Consider the following 27,203-nt stretch of genomic DNA (forward strand, 5'->3'; position numbering starts at 1 on the left):
CAACCTTGGCAGGTCAAATGTAGGTCGTAAATATTACCAGTAAGGTTTTATCTTTAGCACATGAATTTGGTATCACGTGCCCAGTGTTCAACAAGAACAGAGCTGTAAGCTTTCTTTTGGAGTCCTGTTGCAGGAACTGGCAGCTGCAACCAGATTTCTTTACTATTTTTCTTGTATGGGAAAAGACAGAAGATTTCATACACTCTTGAAGCTGCCAATTATGCTGCACTGAGTTCCACCAATGCCTGGTCCATCCTGCAGCAATTACAGCGAATTGTGGGACCATCTTCTCCTCTGAACTGCTCCTCTGACTTGTAAACTTCAAATTCCCTCCCAGGGACCTGCAGGGAAAGCTATGTCACAAATCAGTCTGACTGCTCAAGCCTCCACATACAGCTGAAAACTATTTTTATTAAGCATCCCAGCATGCTGACCTTATTCTTGCAAATATGACTGTCATCTAAATAAGAACCCTTGGTTCTTATTTAAGGGATAAGAAAAAATAAGAATTCCTATAGCTCCTTGACTTGACTTTTCACAGTTCTTTAACCTCTAGTCACCTGAGGTGCTATAGTAGACGTTAGGTAGCAGCTCAGTCATCTGCCTCTGCTGTTCAGTATTTCATGTCCATGTGTTTAAAGGTAGTCAAAGGTCTACAGGACTTTCCAACCCAAACATTGCAGTCTGATGTGTAGATCTGCTGCCATTGTCCATGGGAAGCTAGATGGTAACTAAATGTGTACCAGGAAACTAGGGGATTCACAAGCCTTCCTTGCATGCTAGTCAGGCTCTAAAGTAAAAATTCAAGCATCATATAATGCCAGGCTGCAGACAGCTTAGGAAGTGAGAACTTGCTGCTTTCTTCCTGCTCTTCTTCCTGTGGACACAACTGCCTTATAATACATGTTTAATTAAACTGCTGTGCAGTTTTCCTTCTGTGAAAACCCTGCCTTCTCTGGTGGGTGGGATGCTCTGCTCTGAGCAGCCCTGCTTGTGCCTGAGCTAACCAAAAGACACATCATGACCTGAGTTCAGTGTCATGGCACAAGCACAGGTGCTTTTCTGCACTAGTTGGCCCTGATCTTCGACTGGCAAGTCACAGCACACCCTGTGCATGCCTCAGCCTTCACTGCAGTACTTGGCTGTGCTGCCAAGGCATCTCGTGGGTTCCCAGCAGTGAAGGCTGAGTGACACAGACTAGGAATCCAAGCACGTGCCTCCATGGGAAATGCCTCCTGCTGAAAACATGCCACTATGCAGCTTTGAAAATGACACACGCAAATGAACCAACTATACTTCTGAGACCAGCCCTAGAGGAGGTTTCTCAAGGTGTCTTCACCTGTGTCACAGAACAGAATCACACGTGTACCTCTCTGTCCTGCCCTAGTCCTGTTGTTTCATATAAACTTCTGTGCCAAATAAATGAGGGCTGAGCAAGGCAGCACATTGGTTACTGACAAGGCTTACATTAAGCAGAGAGATAAAGTGAAAAGAGTACAACATATTTTCTTCCTCTATTATTATTAATGTCCCATGCTTAGAGAGACCTTTTGAGATGCTTGTTAATGCTGAAGTTTAATTTTTCTTCATTCTAAAATTATCATTGTCATTAATTTTTTTTTATTTTCCCTAGATAAAAGAATCTTAACTTTTGCATGAGACCAACCAGTGAAAATGTTGAAACTCTTTGTCAAGTGCAAAAGTATTTGTGTATCAATATTAAAACAACTACAACCCTTGGTTAATCTTGCCTCTTTAACAGGTAGTAAGTGTAAAAAATACCTGAGCGAGTCTGTTTGTATTGTGCAGACTTTTTCAGGTACCATTGTAATTTTCTGTGTTAAATTTTAGAACAAGTAACCTCCAATAATAATTTTTTCTCTGTCTGTTATTTTTAGTTTAATATTAATACTTAGAGTCTGCAAGCCTAAACCTACTGTGATAGAAACTGTTCAAAGAAACAGAGAAATACACTGATGGCTTAAAAGACAAAAAAACTAAAAAATAAAAATTCAGACATAATACAGGTTATGTAAATTCCCCTAAGTTGCCACTCACAGTGTAAGAATTGGAGTATGGTCAAGGGACTGTTTGCTAAACCAAGTTTCTTACTCATGGCAAGTATATGGAATAAAAATAGCAAAAAAAGAGCTTATTATTGCATTTTCCCAGATTCACTACATTGTGAAAGGCACAGTAAGCTAACACAAGACCTGGCTTATTTTATAAAACTGTAATACAGAGAGGTGCAGCATATACAATGCACACAAAATTATTTTAAGATTGTCATTTGCAAAGCTATCCTGTGCTGTAAAATCAAGTCTGTGACAAGATAAAATTTCATTCTATGGCTTGTCTGAGAAATGTAATTACATTACTGTGTATAGCACGAAATGCAGGATATAATAATCCCTGTACCAGGATACCAGTTATAAAAATAAGTCACTATAGATTTGAATATCTGGTTTCAGGTAAGGTAATGCAACGTAAACTAATATAACAACTATGATACAGCATCCAGAATAGTATTTCAGAGCATATTTTGAAAGATAGGCAAGGCTTTTGAAAATACTTCTCAGTTCTGTCCTCTGTACCATGCCACAACAACATGCAAGCTTCAAGCTCCAGATAGGATCAGGACTTTTAGGACTTGGCATTGATATGCACAACCATGTGATAATCTCTGGAATAGTTAGTATGCTGAAATGTTTAACTTTTTTTTTTTTTTTTTTTTTTTTTTTTTTTTTAATGTATGTCTGTAATTTATTCACATGCAAATGTATACAAGCAGCGTGAAAACAGGAATGTGATACAATTCCATATATATTTTTCCTTGGGAAAGGGCTTTTTTTTTCTCTGCAGAAATTAGACAGTAGATCTGCAGAGCACAGGAATTAAATACAAACCTGTTATCTGCAGAAGAATTTTACCTTTACTGCCATCAACACTGCTCATCCCATTACAGTTGTGTAATGTCACCCTCCCACTGGCAAAACACAGACAAGGAACATTATGTTACTCAGCAATGACTTAGGAGGCTGACAGCACCTAATGGTGCAGAAAGTGGTCGTTCTTCCAACCCACTCCTTCCCACCTGCAGGGCTACAGGCAGGGGAGCAGCACACCAGAGCTGTGGGAAAGGTCATGCTGGCTGCACTGACAGCCTCTCTTGTCGACACCCTCTGTTCCCAAAAGCATTTGGCCAGTGACTAGCCAAGTCTATTTTTAGTAACTTTTTATGCTATATATTCTATTCCTGTCACTCCAGACTACTCATGCAAATGTATGGAGGGCTGCTGCTGCTACAAAGCTGCAATTTCCTAGACTGCATTAATTTTACTACAGTAGATTATGACAGACAGAAATTATAATGGTAAAGAAGTCTTCATTTACACAAAGGGAGGCATCTTCTGTTATTAGTAACTAGAATTGCAGTTCTTGTAAAGCTTATTCATGTTGTCATCCTTTCCTGATTGCACATCTGTCATTTCTTTTACAGTATTGGTGCTATTTCCAGTTAACTTTATTTTTAGAATAATGGAGAAATTTTCAGCCTTAATTAAGAAGTTCACACTGGAAAAACATAATCCTTATTGGCAGGAAAATTGTTCATGGGTTTTAAATTCCTTTACATTCCAGCTCCATCTCTATGTGTTACCATGACCATTGAACAATTTCTTGGTTGTCTTGAAGACACCAGCTGCTTTCAAAAAAAATTTTTAATATATTAATCTCCTCTTAATCACATTATATATACTCAAGATTCTTTCTTTTGTTATTTGTCAGAGGTTGCTACCCAATAGGTTCTATATTATTATTGAATAGCTCTATCTAAATATGTAGATCCCTTTCTTCTGTAAAATCATTCTATTTGTTTACTAATGTCAGTCAAATGGTATTTGAATAAACTTTTAATTCCTTTAATTTTTTTACATTATTTTCTATTAGGGAATGGATTAATATTGTAGAGATAATTAGATAGTTTTAAATGTTAGAAAATTCTAAATCTTGGCATCATACACAATTTTAATTTGATCTCTGATTTTTAGTTCTGAGGGGCAGTTTTAGAGGAATGAGGAAAATATTGTCCTGAACTTTTCATTTGAGTTTTTTTTTTTTTTTTTTTGGTTTCCAGTGGAGTTGCTTTTTAGCCAGAAACACCTCTTTGGTCATGAAACCAAGCAATATCAGGGTCAGTCCATCCCTGGATAAGATACATTGAAGAAAAACAAGTAAAGATGTGAACTAACTTGTGGTGCTTCACTAGACAGCACTGTTTGCTTTGAGGAAGAACAGAGGTGCTGTACCCTCCTGGCACCTGGTGGACATTAGGTATAAAGAAGAAAGCTCCAAATTCAAGTCGTGGTTACAGCAGCTTTTGATCACGAGCTATCCCATGACACATATCACAAGAATAGCAGTGTCTTGGTCAAACTCCAGTTTGGATAATTAAGTGTCTGACTTGAACTCCCTCTGCCATTTCAGTCTCATTGAGCAGCCTTCTTCAATTTCAACTGGAACACAGTTTAACCAACATGTTCATTAAAGTGTAGTTCCATTTCAGGAATGGATGAAGTTATAAATATACAGTTCATGATTTTTCCAGGACAATAAGTAAGAGTAACAAGGCCTGTCACTCTAATTATTTTATGTGAGCACCAATCTCTATTTCAGATAAGTAGCATCCTTGATGTAGATTTATGACAACACTGTAAATGGTGTAAATGCAAAGACTGTTCCACACAGATATAGATGGTGTGAAGTGGCACAGTACTCCATTTTAAATGTAGCTGCATTTGTTAATATAGTACACAGTGTTTGGCAGAGGGACACAGATGGTGAGGGGCCAAGAGGGGAAGCTGTGTGAGGAGCAGCTGAGGTCCCTTGGTCTGTCCAGTCTGGAGAAGAAGAGACTGAGGGGAGACCTCACTGCAGTCTGCAACTCCCTCATGAGGGAAAGAAGAGGGGCAGGCACTGATCTCCTCTCTCTGGTGACCAGTGACAGGAACCAAGGGAACAGCATCGTCTTCTGTCATGGAAGATTTAAGTTACATATTAGGAAAACGTTCTTCACCCAGAACGTGGTTGGGCCCTGGAACAGGCTCCCCATGGAAGTGGTCATAGCACCAAGCATGACAGGGTTCAAGGAGCATTTAGACAATGCTGTCAGGCATATGGTGTGACTCTTGGTGCTATCCTGTACAACTCCAGGAGCTGTACTTCAATGATTCTTGTGGGTCTCTTCTAACTCAGCATATTCTATGATTCTGTGATTTTATTAAATGTGATCAAGAGCGACCATACTGAACTCATGATCTTTGAATCACCAGCACTTTGGAAGTAAACATTTCAGATCAGACTGGGGGAGTGAAAATCCTAATGATGGCCTGTCTCCAAGGTAAGCTTTTGTGCTGGGAGCTGCCAAGAAAGATGTTGCTGCAGAACTAATGTGCAGATGTCAGAAATCTGAATGAAATTCTTAAAGAGTGTTGAGTGCCTTGAGCTCATCTCCACTATGGCTTGGGGTTCTGCAAGGCTTCTGTGAGTTAGAAAACCTCCACGTAACCAGAAGGGAAAGAAAAGAAAAGAGTTTGAGGCAGAATGCGTTTACTCTGGATACCAAGAAATTAAACAATTTGCATGTTTGCATCTAAGTATTGGCTATACCTGCAGAATCTCTTCAATGGATGCTTTTCATAACAAAATAATTTAGTTTTACAGATATGGAGTCTTACTGTGTGCCTCTCAACATGGAATGCAAGGGTGGCAACAGCTAGTCTAATCACAGCCACCAATAAAGAAGAATTTGTAATTAACCACAAAACATTGTAGCTATGAGAAACCAGACAAATTAGAGGCCTGGAGGGTCTTCAGCTGCTGGAAAGCTCAATTTTCTCCTATAAGAATAGAAGTAACAACTAATTTTTTTTTATTTTTTTTTGCCTGTATTTTGCCTTTATCTAGATCTTATCAGTACATAGATTGTAAAGGGAAAAGCAGAAACAAATATTATTCTCCCATTGATGCAATAGATGTGGGAATCATACCAATAGTTATTGTGAGCTTCATCAGGAGAGTATTACAGCTTTTTCATACAAAACCCAATATCCTTCTGGGAAAGGTTAAAACAGAGCCACAATTTGCTTATCCTTATCAACTGATCAATCTTAAGACTGTCAGGAGAAGATGCAGGTCCTATTGACAAGGAGAAAGACTGCAAAATAGTGTAATTTGTTGGGAAAGATGAGACAGGAAAAGCTTACAGATATGATTGCTTAGCAAGAGATTCTAAAAATATAAAGCCTGTGAGTGAAATAGAAATGAAGGTGAGCTTTGAGATGTAGGCATGGCAGGCAGGAAGACGGTGATAAGCTGAAGATGGGTTGAGCAATAGCAAACAAAGGGACACCTAGGGGCCCAAGGAGTAGCCCCGCCAAGGTATCAGGGAAAAGGTAGATAAGGAAGTAGCCTTTAGAGTTTAGAATACAGAATGATATGGTAATATAGCAGTTCTCATAGGCTGTATGCAAATTCTGTAGGATTTGTATCTCACCTGGTTGGTCACTGTAAATTAGAATATTCAACACAAAAGGAGATATAATGTATTGTAACAAGGACCTAGCTCTCCTGCCCTTGCTCTCTCTCTCTCCCTCTCTCTCTTTGGGGCACCCCTTCAGCCGAGGCTGGTGGCTGAAGGCACCCTTTTACCCATGACCCATGCAATAAAACTATGTGTTCCAAGAGCCTCACAGGTCACCAGGGAACTCTCTCCCTACCATCGGCAGATGTTCCTACAGTAATTAAGGTAGCAACTGAACAGAAAAAAAAAAAAAATAAAAAACCCAACCAACCTTTACTAGTAGTACAAACAAGTTTCAAGACCCATTGAGTTGAAAAAGGTGCAATGAAATGAGTGTATTTCATGCCACTGCAGTATCTTTATAAGCAGGTCCCCCAAGGAAGAGCAAATAAATATGGAGTCCGCACATTGTTAGCACATAATGCTTGAAATAGGATTCCGGTGATTTTTTTAACTGGGGAAAATAAATGAGACTTAGTTGCTGCACTGCAAAATCTATTTTGATTTTTTGATGTACATCAGCTTTGTAAGCCAATGACTTTTTTTTTTTTTTTTTTTTTTTTTTTTTTATCTTGCTATCAGGTTACTCACTTAAGTTATAATATTTTGTTCTCTCCTTGTGGAGCTGGAAGATCTTGTATTTTGCTCCTATTCGATGTGCATATAGCAGTTTGGAGAGATTCCACTTCCCTTATTTCCTGCAGGCAGCTGTTACAATTCCAGCTCTGCCTTCCTTCCTCAACGCCTCCCAGATGACCTGCTGTGCCATTTGAGGTCCCTAGTATACCATCTCTTATAGATCACAAAGAAAGCAAATAGTTTCTGTAAGAAATGTATCATTTCTGTGTTCTTTGATATGTCCTTGTCATTTAACAGTGATATAAATCTCTGGGCACATTACTGTAACAGATGACAGAGCAGGAATTAACACAATTCTCCAACATATTTTTGGGGAATATGTATTGGAAATGGAAGAGTTGTGAGTACAAAGGCACTGGTTTAGGATTTCCAAGGAAATGGCAAATTCAGTTCCACCACAGATACAAGTTATAAAAGCAGGTTTCTTTTCTCCAAAAAAACCCACCACCACCAACAACAAAAAACAAACAAGCAAAATACAAAACAAAACCAAACCAAAAAAAAACCACAAAACAAAAAACCACCAATAAACCCAAATCCAAACAACAACCAAAGAAATTCACTCAGAAGGAATAAGAAAGAATAATACCATCTGTTTCTGTAAGCATCACTTGCTTGTGAGTATGGAATATTACTTTTGTGAAGGGAAATACACATCAGTTTGGAGGTTTTGTTGCTTTGGATTTGAAGAGACTGTTGGATTTTCTCCTTTTCATTTAGATGATACACTGCAAAGGTATAGAAAGGCCTGGCTGGTTGCTTATTAATAGGTCCTATCAACCTGGAGATAAAAAATCATGGAGCAGTTTGAGAGAATGATAGAATGATGGCTGAACACTTGGTTCAAAATGGTTCGAAACGTTAAAAGTAGTGCTTTTGTACCTACAGCCCTGTAGTTATAATGTACAGCTCATTCTTTCTTAATTTACCAAGGGCTGTATCCTTTACATGTTCTGCACCTTTTCAAATAATCTAATTTTCTCATTCCAAATCAATTATTGTCTTACTTACTTACCATCTCAGCCCTCTCTACAATTCAGTTGTAAATCTCTCCATATGAGGAAAGTCTGATGTCAAACTCAGCTACTTAATTAGCTCTTTGTTTGTAAATGCTGGAGTTGGTGTGATAGTTTTCTTTGGAGGGAATACAGCAATGTCTCTGCATGTCAATCCAAATATTTGTGAGGCCCACTCACTTTGGGATTGCACTGCAGAATTTTGGAGTTTGTCCATCTGTTTCGTTAATCCCTTTTAACCATTTCATTGGCCTGGTACTCATATTTACAACTCCAAGTCCTTACCTTGGTTTCCCTCTTGCTTTGTCCTCCTCTCTGGTTTCTAACTCAGCTTACCCCAATTTTCTTTTGCAGCCTTGCTTCTTGCTGGATATGTCTCCTAACTCCACCTATCTATGATAGGGGTCAATGATTCTTTGCCTCCCTCTCTGACCACTCCTAATCCAATTGTTCATCCCCAAATTTTTGAATTCATAGGATCATAGAATAGTTTGGGTTGGAAAGGATCTTTATAAGTCATATAGTCCAACCCTCTGCCATGAGTAGGGACATGGTTCACAGATTGCTCAGAGCCTTTTCCAACCTGACCTTAAATGTTTCCAGGGATGGGCCATCTATCACCTATCAGGGCAACTTCTTTCAGTGTTTTACTGCCTTCAAATTCTTCTCCCTTTGTCAAACATGCTTTCTCCACATTACCTCTACAATTTTCTCTATTGGGTTCAGACATTCCTTCTTCTTGTCAAAGCCATGATATCTGTCTCCAGCAATCACCTCTATAGTTCCTTTCAGAGCTCTCAGTCAGAATTTTCCCTTTCTTTTTGCTGTTCCAGAGTCACCAGACTCCTTTTCTGAATCTTCTGCTTCTTTTTTCCTTGTCCTTAGGACACTAAGGCAGATTCCTTTCTTCCCCCCACCAGGGTACCTAGCAGATGAGAGCACTAGTGGTGGGCTCCAGTACCCAACCCACCTCTTGGTTGAGCTGTGACAGTGATTGTGTGCTAGAGATGATGGAGAGATGTCTGCATGCTGAAAAATTATACAAAGGTATAACTATTTTATTGATATAAGAATTTATAGTGCACAAATCACTTAGTCATATATTTGTCTTGAAGTCTGTGTACAAGGAAAATGCAGTTTTAGCTGGAGTGCTTACTACTGACTGCTACTTTGAGAGTCTCAGAGATTGCAGTAACTGTCCCATTACTCATTTTAGAAATTTAAGGAGTACCTAGGGTTCCTCTTGTCTTTTTTTTTCATTATCATGAGATATGGGAAGATTACTTGGCCAAAAAAAAAGTCTGCTTAACATGGGACACTCACTTTCCTTGTCTTACAGCAATAAGATGAGCTATAGTTGGAAACTCCACAGTGTAGAAAATTAATAAAGAGCATAGTGAAAATAAAAGAACCCAGTGAAAAGGACAGCAGCTGCACCTGAAAATGACAGGAGTTTAACAGAGCCTGGATTATTGGCTAAGATTCTTTCCAGGACTACACCAGCAAAATGTGATGACATCCAGTGCTAGCCCTGTGAAACCTGACCAATTGTATCTGCTGAATGCATCAAGGATCTGTACTTACATACTGGAAATCCCAAATGTCCAATTTAAAATATTTTTTCCTCCTGAAAAGCAGTGTGAAGAGCTGCAGATGGGCTTTTACTTTTTGCTTATTGTTTCTGAGCATCTAGAATGCATTCAAGTCATGTCTTGTCAAACAAAGATCACATCTCAGTCATACAGCCAAAAAAACTGCTTAAAAATCCAGACCTGTGGGTTTTCATGAAATCTCACCATTCTAGCTTGCTAAAATTTAAGAAAGCAAAACACTGCAAAGCTCACAATACATCTGCTGAGGTGAAAATGTGCCAGCACTAACAGACACATTTCTCTAAAGCAATCTTCACTGAAACCAAGGACATCTCCAGGTAAGAGCCACAGTTTCTCTGTATCTCAGCATTAGTAAGACAGCTGTGAGTGAGCGACCCTGAATCTATTTGAATTAACAGAAACTTAAGATTTTTTTACAACTTCTGATTTTACAAATACGAAAGATAAATACATTGGTCTTTGTAAGATCAAAAATATTAAATCCAGAAGTAAGCCCCACTATTTTGTTTAACTGAGTCATTACTCATTACAGATTCTGTTAAATGATTTTATATACATTAGGTCCTGACTCTTGCCAGATTTATGTTGAAAAATTACTAGAAAAGTTTCAGAGATGAGGGATGTCAGCTGCAGATGTCCTGCTGCAAAAATCTGACAGCATTGTTTCCAGCAAGCATAAACAAACAATAGGAAAAACTCAGCTAGTTCATTTATTGATAAGTAAACTTTCAGAAAGTCTGTAGTACATAGACCATGCTTGGAGATTTGAGGAGCCTAACAGCACTTGCCATATGGAGCTTTATGTTCTGTAGAGTCTTCATTGCACGGTCATGTATACTTCATTAATGTAGACTAATTGCAAACCTTACTGCCAGCCAATTTTAGGGCATAAAGAAAATGAGAGCTTAACTACTCTTGCTTCAGTATCTGGGCTCAGGTGACCCAGATTCACTCATTATATAGCATGTAAATCAGAAAACTCTCAACAAAACCTCGAGGAAACAACAAAGCCATTTCAACAGTTTCATGTATAGCTGTAACCAGCCTATAATTCACTTTAATGCTCTGCAAGAAACATCTTGTAGATAATAGAGGGAAATGAGATACACACTGATGTAAAAGCAGTAAGATGCTTGACCAATGTTTTATATCATTTAGCTGAGTAAGATTTGAGTAGTTTTTACTGCTGCCATAAAAACTGTCTGCCAAACAGCTTATTGGCTTTGCAATCGAAGAGATAAAATCAAGATTTTTGGAGAGTAACAGAAGTAGCAGGGCTCCCACCCCAGCTTACTTATGAATGAACGACCTTCCTGAAGTTCAGATGTTAGTAAATACTGCGACACCACTGGCAGAATGATACTAGCAAGAATGTCAAAGTGCAGTACTTTAAATAGCCATGCATGCTTTCCTCCCCAGAAAACAAATATGAACATATGAATATAACGGCAGCTGGTTAATTCACTGTCCAAATCAGGTCATATCACAGGTATGAAGTTATTGACTTCAGTTACTAACTTGACAATATTCAGTCACATTGCAAAAGTACTACTTAATTCTGAAAGTTTCAATTTTGTCAGTGTATAAGACAGACTGTGCTTAGTACAGAGCATCTTACAGCTATCACTGATTTCAATGAGAGGCTCAAATTCCTACAGAACGGATTAATGAAGTCATAAATTTTAATACCAGAAAGGGCCATTATGGTCATCCCCTCAGACTGCTTTGAATTCTTAAAGTCAGTAAATATTGCTTGCATAAAGTCCGTAACTTAGATCCGAGCTACCATATATCCATAGGAAGGATTACAGTCTTGATTTAAAGACCTGTGTGACAGCAAACCTATCACATCCTAGATAAAGTGCTTCACAGTTGGTTACCTCAGATTTCAGTTCTCCTTGGGTTTTTTTCCCTTTCAACTTCTAACCATTATATTTCATTATGACCTTATCTGTTAAACCACCCTTTCTAATCAGGAACTAGGTATGCTGAGCTTAAATGCAGGAAGGCTCAAGCTAGGTGATGTAAGCCTATCAGAGAGGAAAACCAGAACTTGTGGAGGGGAAAATGCTGATGAGCTGGCAGATCAAGAGGCTGCTGAGGAACCAGAGATCCTAGCAGGCAGGAACAGGGAGGGCCCCTGGAGCAGGGGCAGGCAGGGACAGGGGGAGAAAGTGACATGCTGCCCTGGCAGTCCCACAGAGATGTCTCGACTGCAGGTCCTCGTGATGGCAGTTTCCTCAAATTCAGATTTTTTTTTCCTTTCCTAAGAGGATTTCTGATCAGCCAGCAGCCTTTGGTCTCCACCCTTTAGGCTATACTCACACTTGGCGATACCAGAAAGTGTCATTTTCTCAGGTCTCAGCAAATGCCTCCTCCTGATGTTTGGCTGATCCTCTCCAGCTCAGCTGCTGCTTCCCTTTGATGGGCTCAAAGCAGTCGTCTCCATAACTTGTCACGTGATTTTTTTCCCCAAGAAGTAATTTGATATCAGTTAGTTTATAATGCTGGGTCCTCTGCTTTCAGTACTTTCAAGGCCTGTGCTGTTATCCCACATTAAACTCCAGTTCCTAACAGCCGTCTTGGCACAAAGCCCCAGTTCCCAGGACAGGCTCTCACCACAGGCTGATAACAAGCGCCGCAGGGCAGAACTGGGGCATTGAGCCTGTGGCCTGCTGCTAACGATGGAACTGCTCCTCTTAACAGCTTTCACTTATTCCAGGTTTCACGGCAGCAGAGGAAAGTCATCATTAGCTGGCTGTGCAGCCTCCTCAGCATTTATTGTACTGCTGTTCTCAGTCATGTACTTCCTCATACTTAAGTGTGCACTAAAATCTCTGCTCCTGTGTAAATTTGAGTTCAGTTATGTTAAGTGTTGTTCAAATGAGACTAGCTTTAATGAAGCTAGTCAGCACTGTCCGTTTGGTGACTTGAAGTATTTATTTGGTTGTTGGTATTTATTCTATATTCTTTTGGGTTACTCCTGAAGACATGGCAGAAGCCTGGACTGAAAACAGTGGTCACTGCAGAGACTTCACTGTATAGCCTTTCACTGTATACCCTTTGACTGGGGATATTTCTGCTGGAGAGAAGGAACTTTAGCTACTTTTTTTTTTTTTTTTTTTTTTTTCTGAAAGATTTAAGGCTGTCTCCTAACACAGGAGAGCTCAGCCTGCTTGAACGACAGAGTGTGTCATGTGTCTGAATGTCTAATTATAGTGACTTGTCTGGTAAAAAGAGGATTTTTTTCTTTTTTTTTCTTTTTTTTTTTTTTTTTTTTTTTTTTTACTTAGATGTGATTTCGAACACAATTCTGGGGAAAAAAACCCCAAACCAAACCAAACCCAAAACCAACAACAACAACAAAAAAAACAAAACAAACAAAACAAAACAAAAACAAACAAACAAACAAAACCCAAACCCACACCAAACAGAAATGTGGAAGGTTATATATTAAGGAAACTCTCCCATCTGACCATTCTGATGGCAATCTGGGAGTCCCACTTGCACCACTCCAGATTTTAATGTTGGGACAGAAGCCCCTTTGCAGCAAGTAGATCTAGTGACTTGAGAGGTTTGACTCCCTGCACACCCCACACTCAGACCTAAGTTCCCTCACGAGCTTGACCCCAGGTTTCCCATAGCAAGTCCCAGATGTACTGTTCCTTTTAAGTAAATTAATTGTGATGCAGCAGCTTACAGGGCTGGGTACCTCTGGGGAATGGGGAAGGATCCCCAACAAAAAGATCACTGCTGTTAAACAGCAAAACTTTAAACAGCAAAATAAGGACATAGTAGGAAAGTATATGGCCTTCTCATTTTGGTGCTAACTTATATTTTCTAGAGAATACCTTAATTAAAACTTCATCTCCAGGCTATATATTATATACCTGTATTTCAGATGATATGTGCTGATACCCCTGAGCATACTTTTTTCTGCTCTTACATGCTCTTTTTGCATCTACAAACAGTATACTGTGTCAACAGTACAGATTGAAGGCAAACAAAGGTTGACTTCATGTATTGGGATGCTGAAAAAGCCATCTGCTGAATTATTTACAATAAAAAAGCCATCTTTAAGTGATATTTGCAAAAGTATAGTCAAGGGGCCTGGCACCACTGGGTGAGGGGTCACTGCATGTTGGTTAATTGCCCACAAATACTCGGGGTCTTCATTTAACCTGGTTTATAGACAATGTAAGAGTATTATATGCAGACACATCTGCTATAAAATGCCTTTGTTTAAGTATTGGTCTGCCTGGTTTTGGGTACTTTTCCCAGCTTCCAGAGGAATAGGATACTGTCTCACAGAGGGTGGCATGTCTGCCTTGGTTGTAATGCACATGGGCTGTGCTGAAACCAACAGTTCCCCATCCGTAGTGGTCTTACCCCAGAATCCTGATAATACTGCTTTCAATATTTCTAGTATCTTCTGTTCACAGTAATCACACTCAGTGCCATTATTAAATCCATTCCTTCTGGTGACACATGCAATTCTGCATCGAAGGCCTGTAGAAGGTGTCTCCCTGACCAGCACAATGAGGAATCTTCTACTTATTCAAATCTTCCCTTACACGCTTTTATTTCCTATCATTGCTAATACAGGTTTACTTAAATTTTTCCCTGCCCAGTGGTTCCATGTATGAATACTTTGTCTGTTATTGAACCTCTTGGGGCAAAGTTTAAGAGGGATAATGTGGCTCCTGTATCTACCAGAAATTCAACAATGACACCCACTCCCCACAAACTATATGTCCCTGTTGACCTGGGTGTTCTCCACAAATTGTGTATTCCTAATTGTATGGCTCCCTCAAATTCAGTAGAATTGTTGACCTCTAGTCATCGTGACAATCTATCCTTGCACAATTACTCACCCACTTGGTTGGAAAGGCCATTCTCTTTGCCTAGGTCCTAAATTTCCACAATAGTAAGACTCCATTTCTGCTTTCTGGTTTAGATCCACTAATTATATTTGGTCTTCCTCTCTTTTATTTTCTCCCCTAGAGATTTCCTGTTAAGGCAACAGCCATCAGATTTTCCACTTTCTCCAATTTCCCTTTTCTCCTCTACTTCCTCTGCCCTCTGTTTTCTTTCTCACCCACCACACATAAATACTGCAACACGTGAATTTTTTGTAGTTTTACTCCCTGCCACCCTGCCATTTGCTCCTTAAAATACTTTTGGCTGTCTGGTGCTGCCTGACCTACAAAAACAGTAACTGCAAGTGTACCACTAAAGTTTTGTGAAGTCATTCCCCTTTATTTTACCAAAACCTGTTGGAGGCAACCCCAAAAATCTCTAGGATTGTTGTCCATTGTCTATATTCCATTATTTTAGTCCAGTTAGCCTTTCATTCCCCATCATAATATTGCTTCAACCAGGTTTTGAACTACTGTCCGACATGCAGGGCTGTCCTCCGTGGTATTATCATTCCAACTGGGGTCATTTACTGGCCAGGGATTCCTGTTTCCTTCTGCTTGCTGTGTCAGTTCTGCTTCGCTATTAATTATTTTTCCCCTTTCACCTGGCCAGAACAGTTCTTTCAAAAGCACCTGCATGTCTCCCAGCTTGAGTCATGTCCAGTACATATATTACAGCTGAGCATATTTCTTGCCATCTTCCATCAGCCTTGGCATCTCACTTCCCTGTAATCACTCGGACTCCATGGGTAAACACTTGGAGTAGCCCCACAGGAGGAAAGTTAGATGGTGTTGAAGGAGTATTTAAAGGACAGGTCGGTGCTGAGGCAGAAAGAGCGCCGGGATTCCTGCTGTGGAGATTAATCCCTGAGATCCGGCAGGGCGGTGCCGATGCAGGCAGAACGCCAGGGTTCCTGCTTTGCGGCTCAGCCCCTGCCACCGCCGGTGTGACGGTCGGTTCGGCTTCCCTCTGCTGACTTCTCATCCGTGCACAGCTGTTCCAAACATCACACTAATCCATGTGATCTGGGAATCCATTTTCCAGACGTTGCCGCAGGAAACTTAATTTGTGTAGATCAAAAAGTGCCTTGTGACGGCCATTGTTCTGGCGGGCTACCACTACAGGTTACAGCCGCCCAGCGCTCCTGGCGATGTTTCTGCCCTCTCTGCGAATGACAGCAGAGTCCCAGGCGCGCTGTTAACCTTTAAGTGATGTAATCGTGGTGCAGCTGGGTGCCTCTGGGGAAGCACCCTCCCAAAAAAAGATCACCGGAGTTTTATTTTCTCACGGTCTGTGCACCCGCACTTCACACTGCTCTTGGTCCATGGGGAGTTTTGGTCTGGGGTCCCCTCGCTGTTCATCAGGTCCCGCAGAGCCTTGCGGGGACCTGCCACTCCCTGGCTGGTGTTGCCGGTCCCCAAAGAGACCGCTGCCCATTCACAGCTCGTTGCCTGCGTCCCCAGCCAGGGCACACCGACATATCTGCAAGGGGTGTTTTTCAAACAGTTTAAACCGGTATTCTATTTTTAAATATACAGTATATTATATGGATACATGTGTGGACAAATATATGCCATAGACAAACTGATACAGAGCACATATATGTTAGTCAAACCAAATCCAACATGGATTTGTCCCTATTCTGGATTAGCAGAATATTTGCAAGGCCATACTAGTACTTTCCAGTGTTATACCGTTTTCCTAGCTAAAAGCCAATTTCTCTGTCCTCCTTCTCTTTTCCCAGCTGATCTGTGATGTTTAATTCTAACAAGATATGATTAGCAGGTGGAAGTAAAAGAAAATTACACTTTCAGATATGGACATATGAATCTTAAAATCATTTATGTTTCAACATTTTAATTCTAAATTCTAAAGGAGATCTAATAAAATAAGTAGTTCTATACAGCATGAGAATTTGATATATCATGTTATGATTCTGTTTTAGACTTGTGTCCTTTCTTTACACTTGACACTGTACCTCATAGAATGTCAGAATTGTCTAGGTTGGGAAATATGTGTATGACGTCCAACTGTTAACCCAGCACTGCCAAGTCCATCACCAAATCATACCACTGAGAAACCTATTTACTGTTTTTTAAATATCTCTAGGGAAGTATTCTTGTAGACACTCTGTTCATAAAAATGCAAAATGAGTAACAGCAATGACCTTAAGAGTTAAGGACAAACGCAGTTCCATTATTTGCTCAGTTTGAGTAATTTTAAGCGCCATTAAAATATTAACTTTTACAGGCTGTATTTTGCTCGTATCAACTGAATGTTCCATAGTGTTTGTGCCTGTATGCAACAGAAAAGCATCTCACTGTGCAACAATTTGTAGTTCTCAGTTTGAGATGCTGATTAGATCCCAAACACAAAGTCCGGCTTTTTACTGTAACAAAAATGTTTCACTTTCTGAGGAGCAATTTCACAGTGGTGAGGAGACATAAGGAGCATAACTTAGAAAATCGTGAGCCTTTCCAGCGTTTTTGAGCCTCATGAGAAAGACTGGCACACGCAGCACACTGTGTATTTTGCACGGAAATTAACAGGTGTGTTTTTTTTTTCCCCTTAATGTGATAAATTGCGTAAAAACCCTACCCGATTCCTTTCACCTCCCTGTTTAACAGGATCTACCTCTAGCTGAGTTAAACGTACGGCTTTTTCCTAGTGCAGACTTGTCCACAGGAGTCCTTTACAGGGACGCTGCGGCAGGAGCGAGAACCCCGCAGATACCAGCGGGCAGAAGCGCTCACAGCCCCTGAACAAACCGAGCGCTCGCTTTCCGTGCCACGAGCCGAGCGCAGGGCCGCGGGGCCAGGCACGGCTCCGGGCGGCCCCGGCCCCTCACGCCGCGGCCCCGGCCCCTCACTCCAGGGCCCCGGGCGGCCCCGGCCCCTCACACCGCGGCCCCGGCCCCTCAGGCCGCGGCTCCGGGAGGCCCCAGCCCCGGGCGGCTCCGGGCGGCCCCGGCCCCTCAGGCCGCGGCGGAGGCGGCGCCGGGCGGGGCGGCGCTGGCGGAAGCGCGGCGAGCTCCCGCCTCCCGCCGGGGTCGGGGGTCAGCCGCGCCCGCCGGCTCCGGGCGCCCATGGAGGGCTCGGGGGACGAGGAGCCGGGGCCCGAGGGGCCGCTGCAGCAGCTGGTGAAGAGGCAGCGCAAGGAGAAGCGGGAGCTCCAGGGTGAGGGGCGCCATGGCCGGCGCAGGGCGGGCGGGGAGAAGGCTGGGGAGCGGCGGCGGGGACACGTGGGGCCGCCTGGGCTCGGCGTTCCCTCCCCGCCTTCCCTCATGGGAAGCCCTGCTCGGCAGCTCGAGGAGCTCGGAGGGGCGGCGGCGGCTGTGCAGAAGGAGGAGCAGCGCTGGCAGTGCCCTGGCAGGGGGACGAGGACGGCGGTAGCGAGGTGCCGTGTGCCGGCAGCGGTGCCGGGCGGGCGGCCTGCGGAGCCCGCATTGCCCCGGCCTTGGGGGCCCGGCGGTGCGCGGGAGCTCTGACTTAATGCTGGGCCACTGGCGTGATGTTCGCGTTTTGGTGCTTTGGTGTTAAGTTGAAGAAGGTATCTAAGGCGTTTTACATAGGAAAACCTGCACAGGGGTTCTTCCTTCCCAGCCTGTTGCGTTTCTTCATTCCAGGTGCAGTTGACCTGAACCGAATTTTCATGTCCTGTCTGGCCATAATAAAGTAATAGGCTATCTGTGTGGTCTAAGAGTTGTTCAGTCTGAGCTTGTAACACCTTAAGTCATTTGACCTACCCTCTTACAATATATGAATATAATTAAGGAGGCCTGATAGATGGATTCTGTGCAGTTTCGTAGTTACTATAACATTTTTGTTAAGCTTTTCTCATTGCTGGTATATTGGTGCGGCTGTTTCCCTTGTTTGGTGTTTGTGGTTGTTTTTTTTTTTGGTTTTTTTTTTTTTTTTTTTTTTGTTTTTTTTTTTTTTTTTTTAGTAATGAAGTAGGCTCGTCTGCAACCTTTTATCAGAGGGTTAAAGAAGAAAGGAGTCAGGTTGCATACTGTCACTAAATCTGTAGGAACTTACTGTTTTGAGATACCTCCCTCAGATTTGGGTGAAATTGAGGACGGGTAGGAATCAAGCATTGTCATAGGCAGCTGGGGTATGTGGCACATTGATTGGGAGTGGCTGAGGAAGTGAGGGTTTTTGCACCTAGAGAAGGTGATACTGGCAATTCTTCGCCATCAGATGGTGGGAGGGGTATACACGAGGCAGGGCCCCGTTCTTCCCAGTTGGGAGAGGCAGGTGGCTTATAGTGGTATGTGTGTTGATAACTGTTTACCAGAGAGCAAAACTGTTTTTAAGAATCAACACAAGGTGCATCTCAACCTCTGAAAATCCAGCACCTTCTCTGGTCTCTGGTTGATGCTTCTTGTCTCCTCCCCTCCCCCCTTTCCATGCTCTATGCTCTCTGCTGTGTATTTGTGTGTGCCTTTTATGTTCTGGATTCCCTTCTGCTCTATTATGTTAATTTTAATGAATAAAGCTGCTTTTCTGTCATACTCAGCATCTGTGAGGCTGAATGCTTAACATAAATCTTTCAGCGTGAGCATTCTTCCTGCCTCCCTTTGAAAAGTTTCATTATCATTGCCATCATCTTCAGCTCAATTGTGTCAGTCAAGGGTGAAGGACAGGAAAATGTACAGGTGATGAATAGCAAGCAGGGTGTTAAATAATTGCTGCTGTAACTCTAAAACAGTGAATACAGAAGCAACAGAGGTAGCAGGAGTGTTATGGAGAAAAAGAGAATCTGGGGGATATGGAGGAATCTGGTTGTAGTTTCCACTGTGTAATGGATGGATGGAGCCAGACTCATCAAAGTATAGATAATGGACTAGAGACATGGGCAGAAGGGCACCAAGAAAACCTTAATGAGAAGAATAAGGGGAAATATTTTCATAGCAAGAATCATTAAATATTGGGAAAAAAATTTCCCAAAAGGTTACAGAATGTCTGTCCCTGGAGACTGCACAGTCACCTGAATAAATTTCAGGTGCATCTGAATTAACATCATCTGATGTAGCATTGAGTTCAGCCCCACTTTGAGCAGGAGGTAGAACTAGGTAATACCATTTCTAACCAAACTATTCTGTGATTTTAGAAATGAAGCATTGACTTGCAGCCTAGAAATACTTAGGGACTTTAATCAAATTAATTTTTTTTTTTTGTTTTCGAATACCCATTTTGCTTTTAGAAACCATCTTAAGGATGGGTAAGCTCAGTTTTTAATTTTAATATGCTGCTTGTGTGATTAAAAAATTGCACATCTTTCCTGTGAGATTTGATATTTTGATGCCCACATAATCTTTTTGAAGGCAACAGGCCGAAGTCTGCTGCATTGATGAAGTTCATGTGTATTTTTATTAGTAACCTGGCATAAGTTTTTCTCTTCTTCAGAGAAAGAAAGAAAAGACAAGACAGTTTGCATATTTTAAGAAAAAAATATAGCCATTTGGAAAATGTGAGGATTAGAATTAGCAGTCTCACAGCTAAACTATTATACTGATTTGTTGATGTTTGTAAATTAGTTTTTCTGTGTGACTTGCAGTCATTTTCTGCAATGACCATATTAAGAAATAATGTTTTATTATGCTTCTCTGACAGCAAAAATTCAAGGCATGAAAAATGCTGTTCCCAAGAATGATAAGAAGAGACGAAAACAGCTGGCAGATGAGGTTGCTAAACTGGAGGCAGAACTTGAACAGAAGCACAAGGAGGAATTAAAGCAGCTGAAGGAAGCTTCACCTGAACAGAATAAGGTAGGTGCCCTAACTTCAACTGAATTTGTACAGGTACAATTTGTGTTAGGGTTTTTTTAACTGTTAAAAACTTTTTTCTGATGAAATAAGACTTCAAAGTAGTTTTCCTTTTCTTCACAATAATAGTAACTCTTTTCAACTTAGGAAAGCTCTAGCTGTTACAGTAAATAGGCAGTGCTAGGAGGGGCATGTAACAGAGGGGGATTTTTTTTGTTGAGCACTGTTGAGAGAGTGGTTTGATTGCTTAAAGAATCACTGTAAAAGATAGTTCAAAAGCAGGTTTAATATAGATTTGCAAAAGCATGACAAAATTCGATGGCAAGATTTACTTTGTTAGTGATTCCATGAATAAGGCATACAAGGAAAATCATTTCACAAATGCTAAGCTGTAACAGAAATTAAGTGCAGAGTAGGGGGAAAGGTGTACCACCACAAGTAGTATTTGGTGTTGCCTTTAAGGCTATGTGAGTTACTCAGTTATGTTAGAGACTTATTTTTTTGAGTTACTGTTATATTTCCACTGGTTATCTTATGTAGACTACTGAAGTATTGATGACCTTCAGCAGGTGTTTGACTCATCCAGTGTGTTTTGTCTTGCAATTTTGTCAGCAGTGTGACTGATTGTTTTGAATATCTTATACAGTTACTGAGTTAGGTTTGTCATTTTTCTTGAGAAGTTTCAACTCTATCATTTTCAACTGCTGGTTATGCTTTGATATAGAGGATGGACCCTTCTGCTTTAATTTTCACAGAACTTGCTAATGGCTGTTTGGATACCTCAGTGGCTGGCAACCTTTTCCTTTCAACCAGTAAGCAGTGTTCACACTGCAGTGTGTTAGAGAACATAGAGCTTAAATTTCAGATGTGCATAACTCTCTTGGGGCTGCAGAAAAGTAACGAAATGCAAGATGGCAGCTTGGGATATGAAATGTTTTGATAGCTTCTGTGCTATACATGGATCTTTGTGGTTAAACTTCATAAAAATACACTGGAAGAGAACTTAAAACTGCTTCAGCATATGCATATCTTAGTTATTGTTTATACTAATAAGAACATTTAACTTTTTTTTTCTTTTTAGACAGATTCCATAGCTGATGGGGTTGCAAATATAGAGCTTGAAGGAGTAGAGCAGCAGATTCAGCATCATCGAATATCAAAGGCACAGAAGAGGCGGGTATGAATTCACATTAAACATTTTGCAAATAACTGATTGGCATTATGTTCAACTAAACTGAACTGTAATAGCCAAAGGTAAAAAAAATTTCAGGGGGGCATTACCTGGGTAATTCTGTATTGATGCTGTACCTACTTGGTGCCTTGAATATCTGGTAAACTGCTGCCTAGAGATCTTAAGTTGTACTTTTCTACCCTCAGCCATGAGCCGGGAATCAGAATAGGTCAGAAAATGGGAGCCATAAAAAAAGAAAATATATAAAGCAAATTATTTTTGGAAGACTTCCACTAAAAATATTATTAAAGAAGTAAAGTAATTGAATTAAAATGCTATGTGGAAATTATGCAACTAGTAGTACTTTACACATTTAATGAAAGAGCATCAATACTGAAGAAATTCTTCTAAAACATTGAGTTGTTAAGAAACACTACCTAGTATCCTGTCTGTTAGGCTTAGACATCAGATGTTATGATGGATTAACACTCTTGTTGTACCTGCATGAATATTAGGTCAGGGCCAGGGGAACACTGCTTCATTGCATATTTCATCCCGTGTTACATGATCACTACAAACATTTTAAAATAAGATGTTCATAACTCAGGGCACCATGTCTAGGCAAACGAGGCACTCTGGTCTAGTTTTTCTATATATTGCCTAAACTGTTCTGGTCTTGATTTGTGGTGAATTTTAAGTATGAAAATGGAAAGATCATTCTTAGTACTGCATCCTTTTTTACTTGCTTATTTACTTTGGTTCTTGCTCCCTTTTTAAGATCATCATGAACTTACAAAGCATTCTATGAAAGTAATTTTTTTTTATTATTGCATCCCTGCTAATATTCTCTACATGCATTATTAATCATCCTTTAGGTTAGGACCAGTCTTTTCTGATGTAGAGTGCCTGTCCCGAGGGAGTTCCAGTTTCATGTCATGAGCTCCATTATGCAGTCATATACTTAACTGGTAGATCTCACGCTTCTTATGAAAGAGAGGTATTTTCTGATGTTTAATTAGAATTCACATACTTGAGTGTTGAAATAGTTGATCCTGAAGAAAGAACTATGATTACAACACTCAGCTAAAGGCTATTGAAGTGTTATTTTGCATGTTGATGTAATTAAGATTTCTCATGTCATATAATTTTGGGTGTGGTTCTGGAGGCAGCTATGATATATTGGTCAGGTAGCATTTGCTGAAGTTTGGGTTTAGGAGGTCTCTAATTGGTAGTACTGATTCAGACAAGTATTTTATAGGTAAGAATGTACTGAGAAAACATTGGAAGCATTAGAAACAAGCACTAAGCCAAGAACCATACAGGCACATTCTGAATTTTAACATTTGATGTACTTTTTGTGTGTTTTTCATCTAAGGAGAAAAAAGCTGCTTTGGAGAAAGAAAGAGAAGAAAGAATAGCTGAAGCTGAGATACAAAATTTAACAGGTGCTAGACATCTTGAAAGTCAGAAACTTGCCTCCCTATTGGCAGCAAGGCACTTAGAGATTAAACAAATCCCTTCAGATGGCCATTGCATGTACAGAGCTATTGAGGATCAGCTCAAGGATCACCAAAATTCCTGGACTGTTACAACTCTGAGGAGCCAAACAGCAAAGTATATGCAAAGTCACTTTGATGACTTCATGCCTTTTCTTACAAACCCTAATACTGGAGATATGTATAGCAGAGGTAAGACTTGTAACATATGAGAATTAAAAAACTAATATAGCTGTTTTGATCAATCTCAGTTACAGCTGAATTGGGACTTTGGTGGTGTTTGTAACTTTGTTACTTTATTGTGTTCCATGGAACACAAAATTACGAGCTATGAAACTTGGTGGTATACCTGGATCTCTAATTAATATATTGTTTAAATTAATCTAGGAGATCTTATTCCCCAATAAAAAAAAAAAAAAACAAACAAATAGAACTTGCTGGTTACTAGATGATGTGAACTCATTCTGGGATATGATTTGTTATTATAAACAGCTTATCTGCCAGTTTGGGGTGATTTTCTTGTCAAGTTTTAAGGTGGTGTTTTCAATGTACACAGGAAAGCTGTTAGAAGTGGGTGTGAAATTCAAGCAAATCTACTTTGTAATAGCTTAAATAGATGCATTTTCTTACGCTACCTTGTTTTTTCACTGCGAAGTATTTTGGAACCATTTTTAATAAACAGACTAAAAATATTAAGAGCTTTAGTGTGGAGCAATGGTGTAGGCTGAGTAAAAATGAAGTTTATGTACCTCCTATTTGAGCAATACATGATTTATTCATTATACCTGGAACACCACAAAAATGACTGCGTAAATTTCCTTAACTTAATGCTGCATTTGTTTAATAGGCATTGCTATGGATTTCATGTAGTCACTGGGTGCTGTCTTTCCCATGTTGACAGAGTTTATTGTCACAGGTTAAATGTGTCCCAGGAGAATACTGAATAAAATTCTGCACAGCAACAGGGAATTGTGCTTTTCTGTTATAGAGGAAATGAATGAAAAGTCATTCTGAGCAGTCTTCAGAAACTCTGAAGACTCTTCTTTCCCAAAATCTGTTAGTAAGGTTAAAAAGCTTGAGGGTTTGTAATTTACAAAATTAAGCTTGGTTTCTGTAGAACACGGTCTGAAAGGATTTTCTTTAGCTATTTACAAAGGAACTATTGAGAATAAATACTTCAGAGGTTAAAAACAAGGCAGCTAATCTGGAAATTTAAAGAAACCCTAGCCAACTGTTTAATTATGTGCAGCTGCAAGATTTTTAAAACATACCTGACACCTCGCTAGTGTAAGAACTAGATATACTTGTCACTGTCACATTGTTTTCTAAAGTTTCTAAACATCCTCTGAAACTTAACAGGATGTTTAGTTCCAGGAAGAAAACTGTTTTAGGAAAAAAATTGTATGCAATTTGATGTTTGTTGTTACCTGTTGTTCTCTGAATTAACAATTTAAAGTACAATTGACTGTACTTCCTTTTATACTCTGTTTTATCTCTGTCTTGTCTGAAATTTTCTTTTTAAAACAGAATGAGTTTGGGGTTTTTTTTTGACGACTCTTTTTCTCTGCTTTTTTTTAGTGAACATCCATATTTTCCTTTATAATATGTTTGTACTTTTCTGGCTCCAGTTCTTTATTGCACAGTCATTGTTTTTCCTCAGTTGCTTGTTCTCAAACAAGACAAGTAATAAAAGTTGTCTTTTCTTTCTCTGCAGAGGAATTTGAGAAATACTGTGATGATATAGCAAATACAGCTTCATGGGGTGGTCAGCTGGAAGTAAGTATTGTATTGATAGTTTTTATTTTTCAAATTCTAAATTGGGTGAATATACCTTTTAAAAAAGGCTTTAGAAAGAATACCTCAAGGCAGAAGGGAGCATAGTCATAAATAACTTATTAAGAGCTTTCTCTTGTGGTTATAGGTTGTTTTCCCAAAATAGTATCTTTTCTGATGGTATTTGACAATGTGGTAATTGGAATTAATTTGGTATAAATATCATAAGAAAGACTGACACTATGAGCGGGGGAGTATTGTTTGGTTGTTGTCATGTAAACAGAACTTGAGCATCAAAACCCACAAATTTATTTTAGTTTGTCTTATTTTTTATGAAAGAACAGTTAGCAGATTAATGAAACTAGCCCAATGTTGTATCCTCTAAACAATGATTAGCTTAAGGCAATCTGTTTTCAATTGAAGTTTTAAAAGTTAAAATAATTTTGCTTATTTTAATAAAGTTTATTTTCTGAAAATATTTCTAATGTTATGCTTACTGTCTGCTAAAATCAAATTAAGTGCCTCATCTTCCTATCTCCTGCCTACATTGTCTTTAATCCTGTTACTAAATTGTTTTTGCCTTAAAGCTAAGGGCTTTGTCACACATTTTACAAACACCTATTGAAGTAGTGCAAATGGATTCTCCTCCCATTATTGTTGGTGAAGAATATTCAGGCAAACCAATAACACTTGTGTAAGTATGTAGTTTTATCACTTAAATTTAGCACACTTCTGTAATAGAGGGCTCAGCTTTGATTCTTACCTGCTCTTTTACTTCCTGTTATACATCTGATGTTGAAACACTGCTTGAGTAATGGTTATGCAGGTCAGAAATTGTTTGAGATTGACACACTTACTTTGGAGAAATTGTAATTAGGCAGTGTCTGATGTGTATCAGTCATTGATTTAGAGAATGCTGCAGTCATTTTACCTGTTAAATAGTTATAAAATAATAATGACATTGATACAAGATGGAGGAAACTTTTTTCCTTCTTCAGAGTATTTGTCAAACTGTGCCTGGAAGTCACCAGAATTAAAATTTGTCTTTATTAATATTCTTCTGTGTAATGATCCTATATATTTTTGTTGCTAAAACTTGGCTTTATTTAATTTCTTTGGTGTGACGTATACTTTTCTGTTAAACTGAACACTATGTCTCTAACTTTTTTTTTTTTCAGGTATATGAGACATGCTTATGGATTGGGAGAACATTACAATTCTGTCAAAGTTCTAACAGACACTGCTACAGAAAACAGCAGCTAGCATACAGAAGTTGTACATTCACATGGATAACAGTTGCATCGTGATGTGTCGGGCTCCAGGAAATTCCCAGTAAGACTGGAAAGCAAATGGAATGGATTATAAAATTAAAAAAAAAAAAAAAAAAGAAAAGAAAAAAAGGTTTGACTGTAAATCAGAAATAGGTCTTGATTTAAAACAAAACCAAACCAAAACCACACAACAGTATTTTGAACTTGTTGGTATTAATTATGTTTAGAAGATCTTCTGTAAAATGGTGGAGATCAGGTTTTTTTCAATAGATCTTCCTCCCAATGCTGCAGGGAAAGTATCAAGTAATAAACATTTATTTTGGTTAATCGGCATTCCTGCTGAAGATTTAAGGTTACCTAAAGGTCCCTGTTCCCTGTACAGAAATTCTGTACAGATTTTCACAATAATGGAAGAGTTCAGGCATTTGAAATAACTGATTGTATTTTGGTTGTGAAATATCCTCTGCAGTGTTTCTGTCGTCCTAGCAGGATCTAATTTTAACAGTGTAGTATTGATTCCCTTCTTTATCTAGGCAGAGAAGAACTGGAGGTAAATCCAGCAGCAGAATATCTTGCTTGGCTGAAGGAATTGCACAATCTTTTTAAAGACTTTAATGTAAGATTTTTACCAAGGTTCAATGTAGGGTTTTTTTTTTTGCAGTTGATAGTAGGAGTTTAACTGTTGTGCAGGAAGAGCATTGTTATTTATGACTGTACAGTGTACTGTCAGTGCAAGTTAACTGCACTGTTCATTTTTCATGGTCTTTCAGCTGTGCGTTTTGGTGAGTCAGAAATCTTACAGAGCACCTCAACATCCTCACTTCAGTGGGCTAGTGAAACTCATCTGAACTCATAATTTCTGGATCTGCTAATCTAAGCACTTTGTCATCTAAAGTGTGATGTTTTATAATGCTTAAAACAGCTGGTTGCACACAGCTGTCGAAATAATCACCTTGG

General features: G+C 39.7%; 2 protein-coding genes across 4 annotated transcripts in view; one reads left to right on the forward strand and one right to left on the reverse strand.

Annotated features, from left to right (window-relative positions):
- PIP4P2 (phosphatidylinositol-4,5-bisphosphate 4-phosphatase 2) overlaps positions 1–12,276 on the reverse strand; it is a 37,479-nt gene extending 25,203 nt beyond the window's left edge. The window contains exon 1 of the mRNA XM_066333225.1: positions 12,174–12,276. Coding sequence (XP_066189322.1) covers positions 12,174–12,198 — 25 coding nt within the window. The 5' untranslated portion in view covers positions 12,199–12,276. The remainder of the gene's footprint in view (positions 1–12,173) is intronic.
- A 5,548-nt stretch (positions 12,277–17,824) lies between these two features.
- OTUD6B (OTU deubiquitinase 6B) lies at positions 17,825–26,335 on the forward strand. 3 transcript variants are annotated; one of them, XM_066333237.1, is made up of 7 exons: positions 17,825–17,944; positions 20,384–20,571; positions 21,617–21,712; positions 23,082–23,394; positions 24,917–24,978; positions 25,563–25,669; positions 26,154–26,335. In XM_066333237.1, exons 1-7 carry the CDS (start codon positions 17,854–17,856, stop codon positions 26,236–26,238), a joined length of 942 nt encoding a protein of 313 aa, XP_066189334.1. In that variant the 5' UTR covers positions 17,825–17,853; the 3' UTR covers positions 26,239–26,335. The 3 variants fall into 3 exon arrangements, with proteins under 3 accessions (XP_066189334.1, XP_066189342.1, XP_066189350.1); XM_066333245.1 differs by having other exon boundaries at positions 20,384–20,538; XM_066333253.1 differs by having other exon boundaries at positions 17,828–17,907.
- The last annotated feature ends 868 nt before the right edge of the window (positions 26,336–27,203 follow it).

The sequence above is a fragment of the Sylvia atricapilla genome, chromosome 1, assembly GCF_009819655.1.
Source record: "Sylvia atricapilla isolate bSylAtr1 chromosome 1, bSylAtr1.pri, whole genome shotgun sequence".
Classification (NCBI taxonomy): Eukaryota; Metazoa; Chordata; class Aves; order Passeriformes; family Sylviidae; genus Sylvia; species Sylvia atricapilla.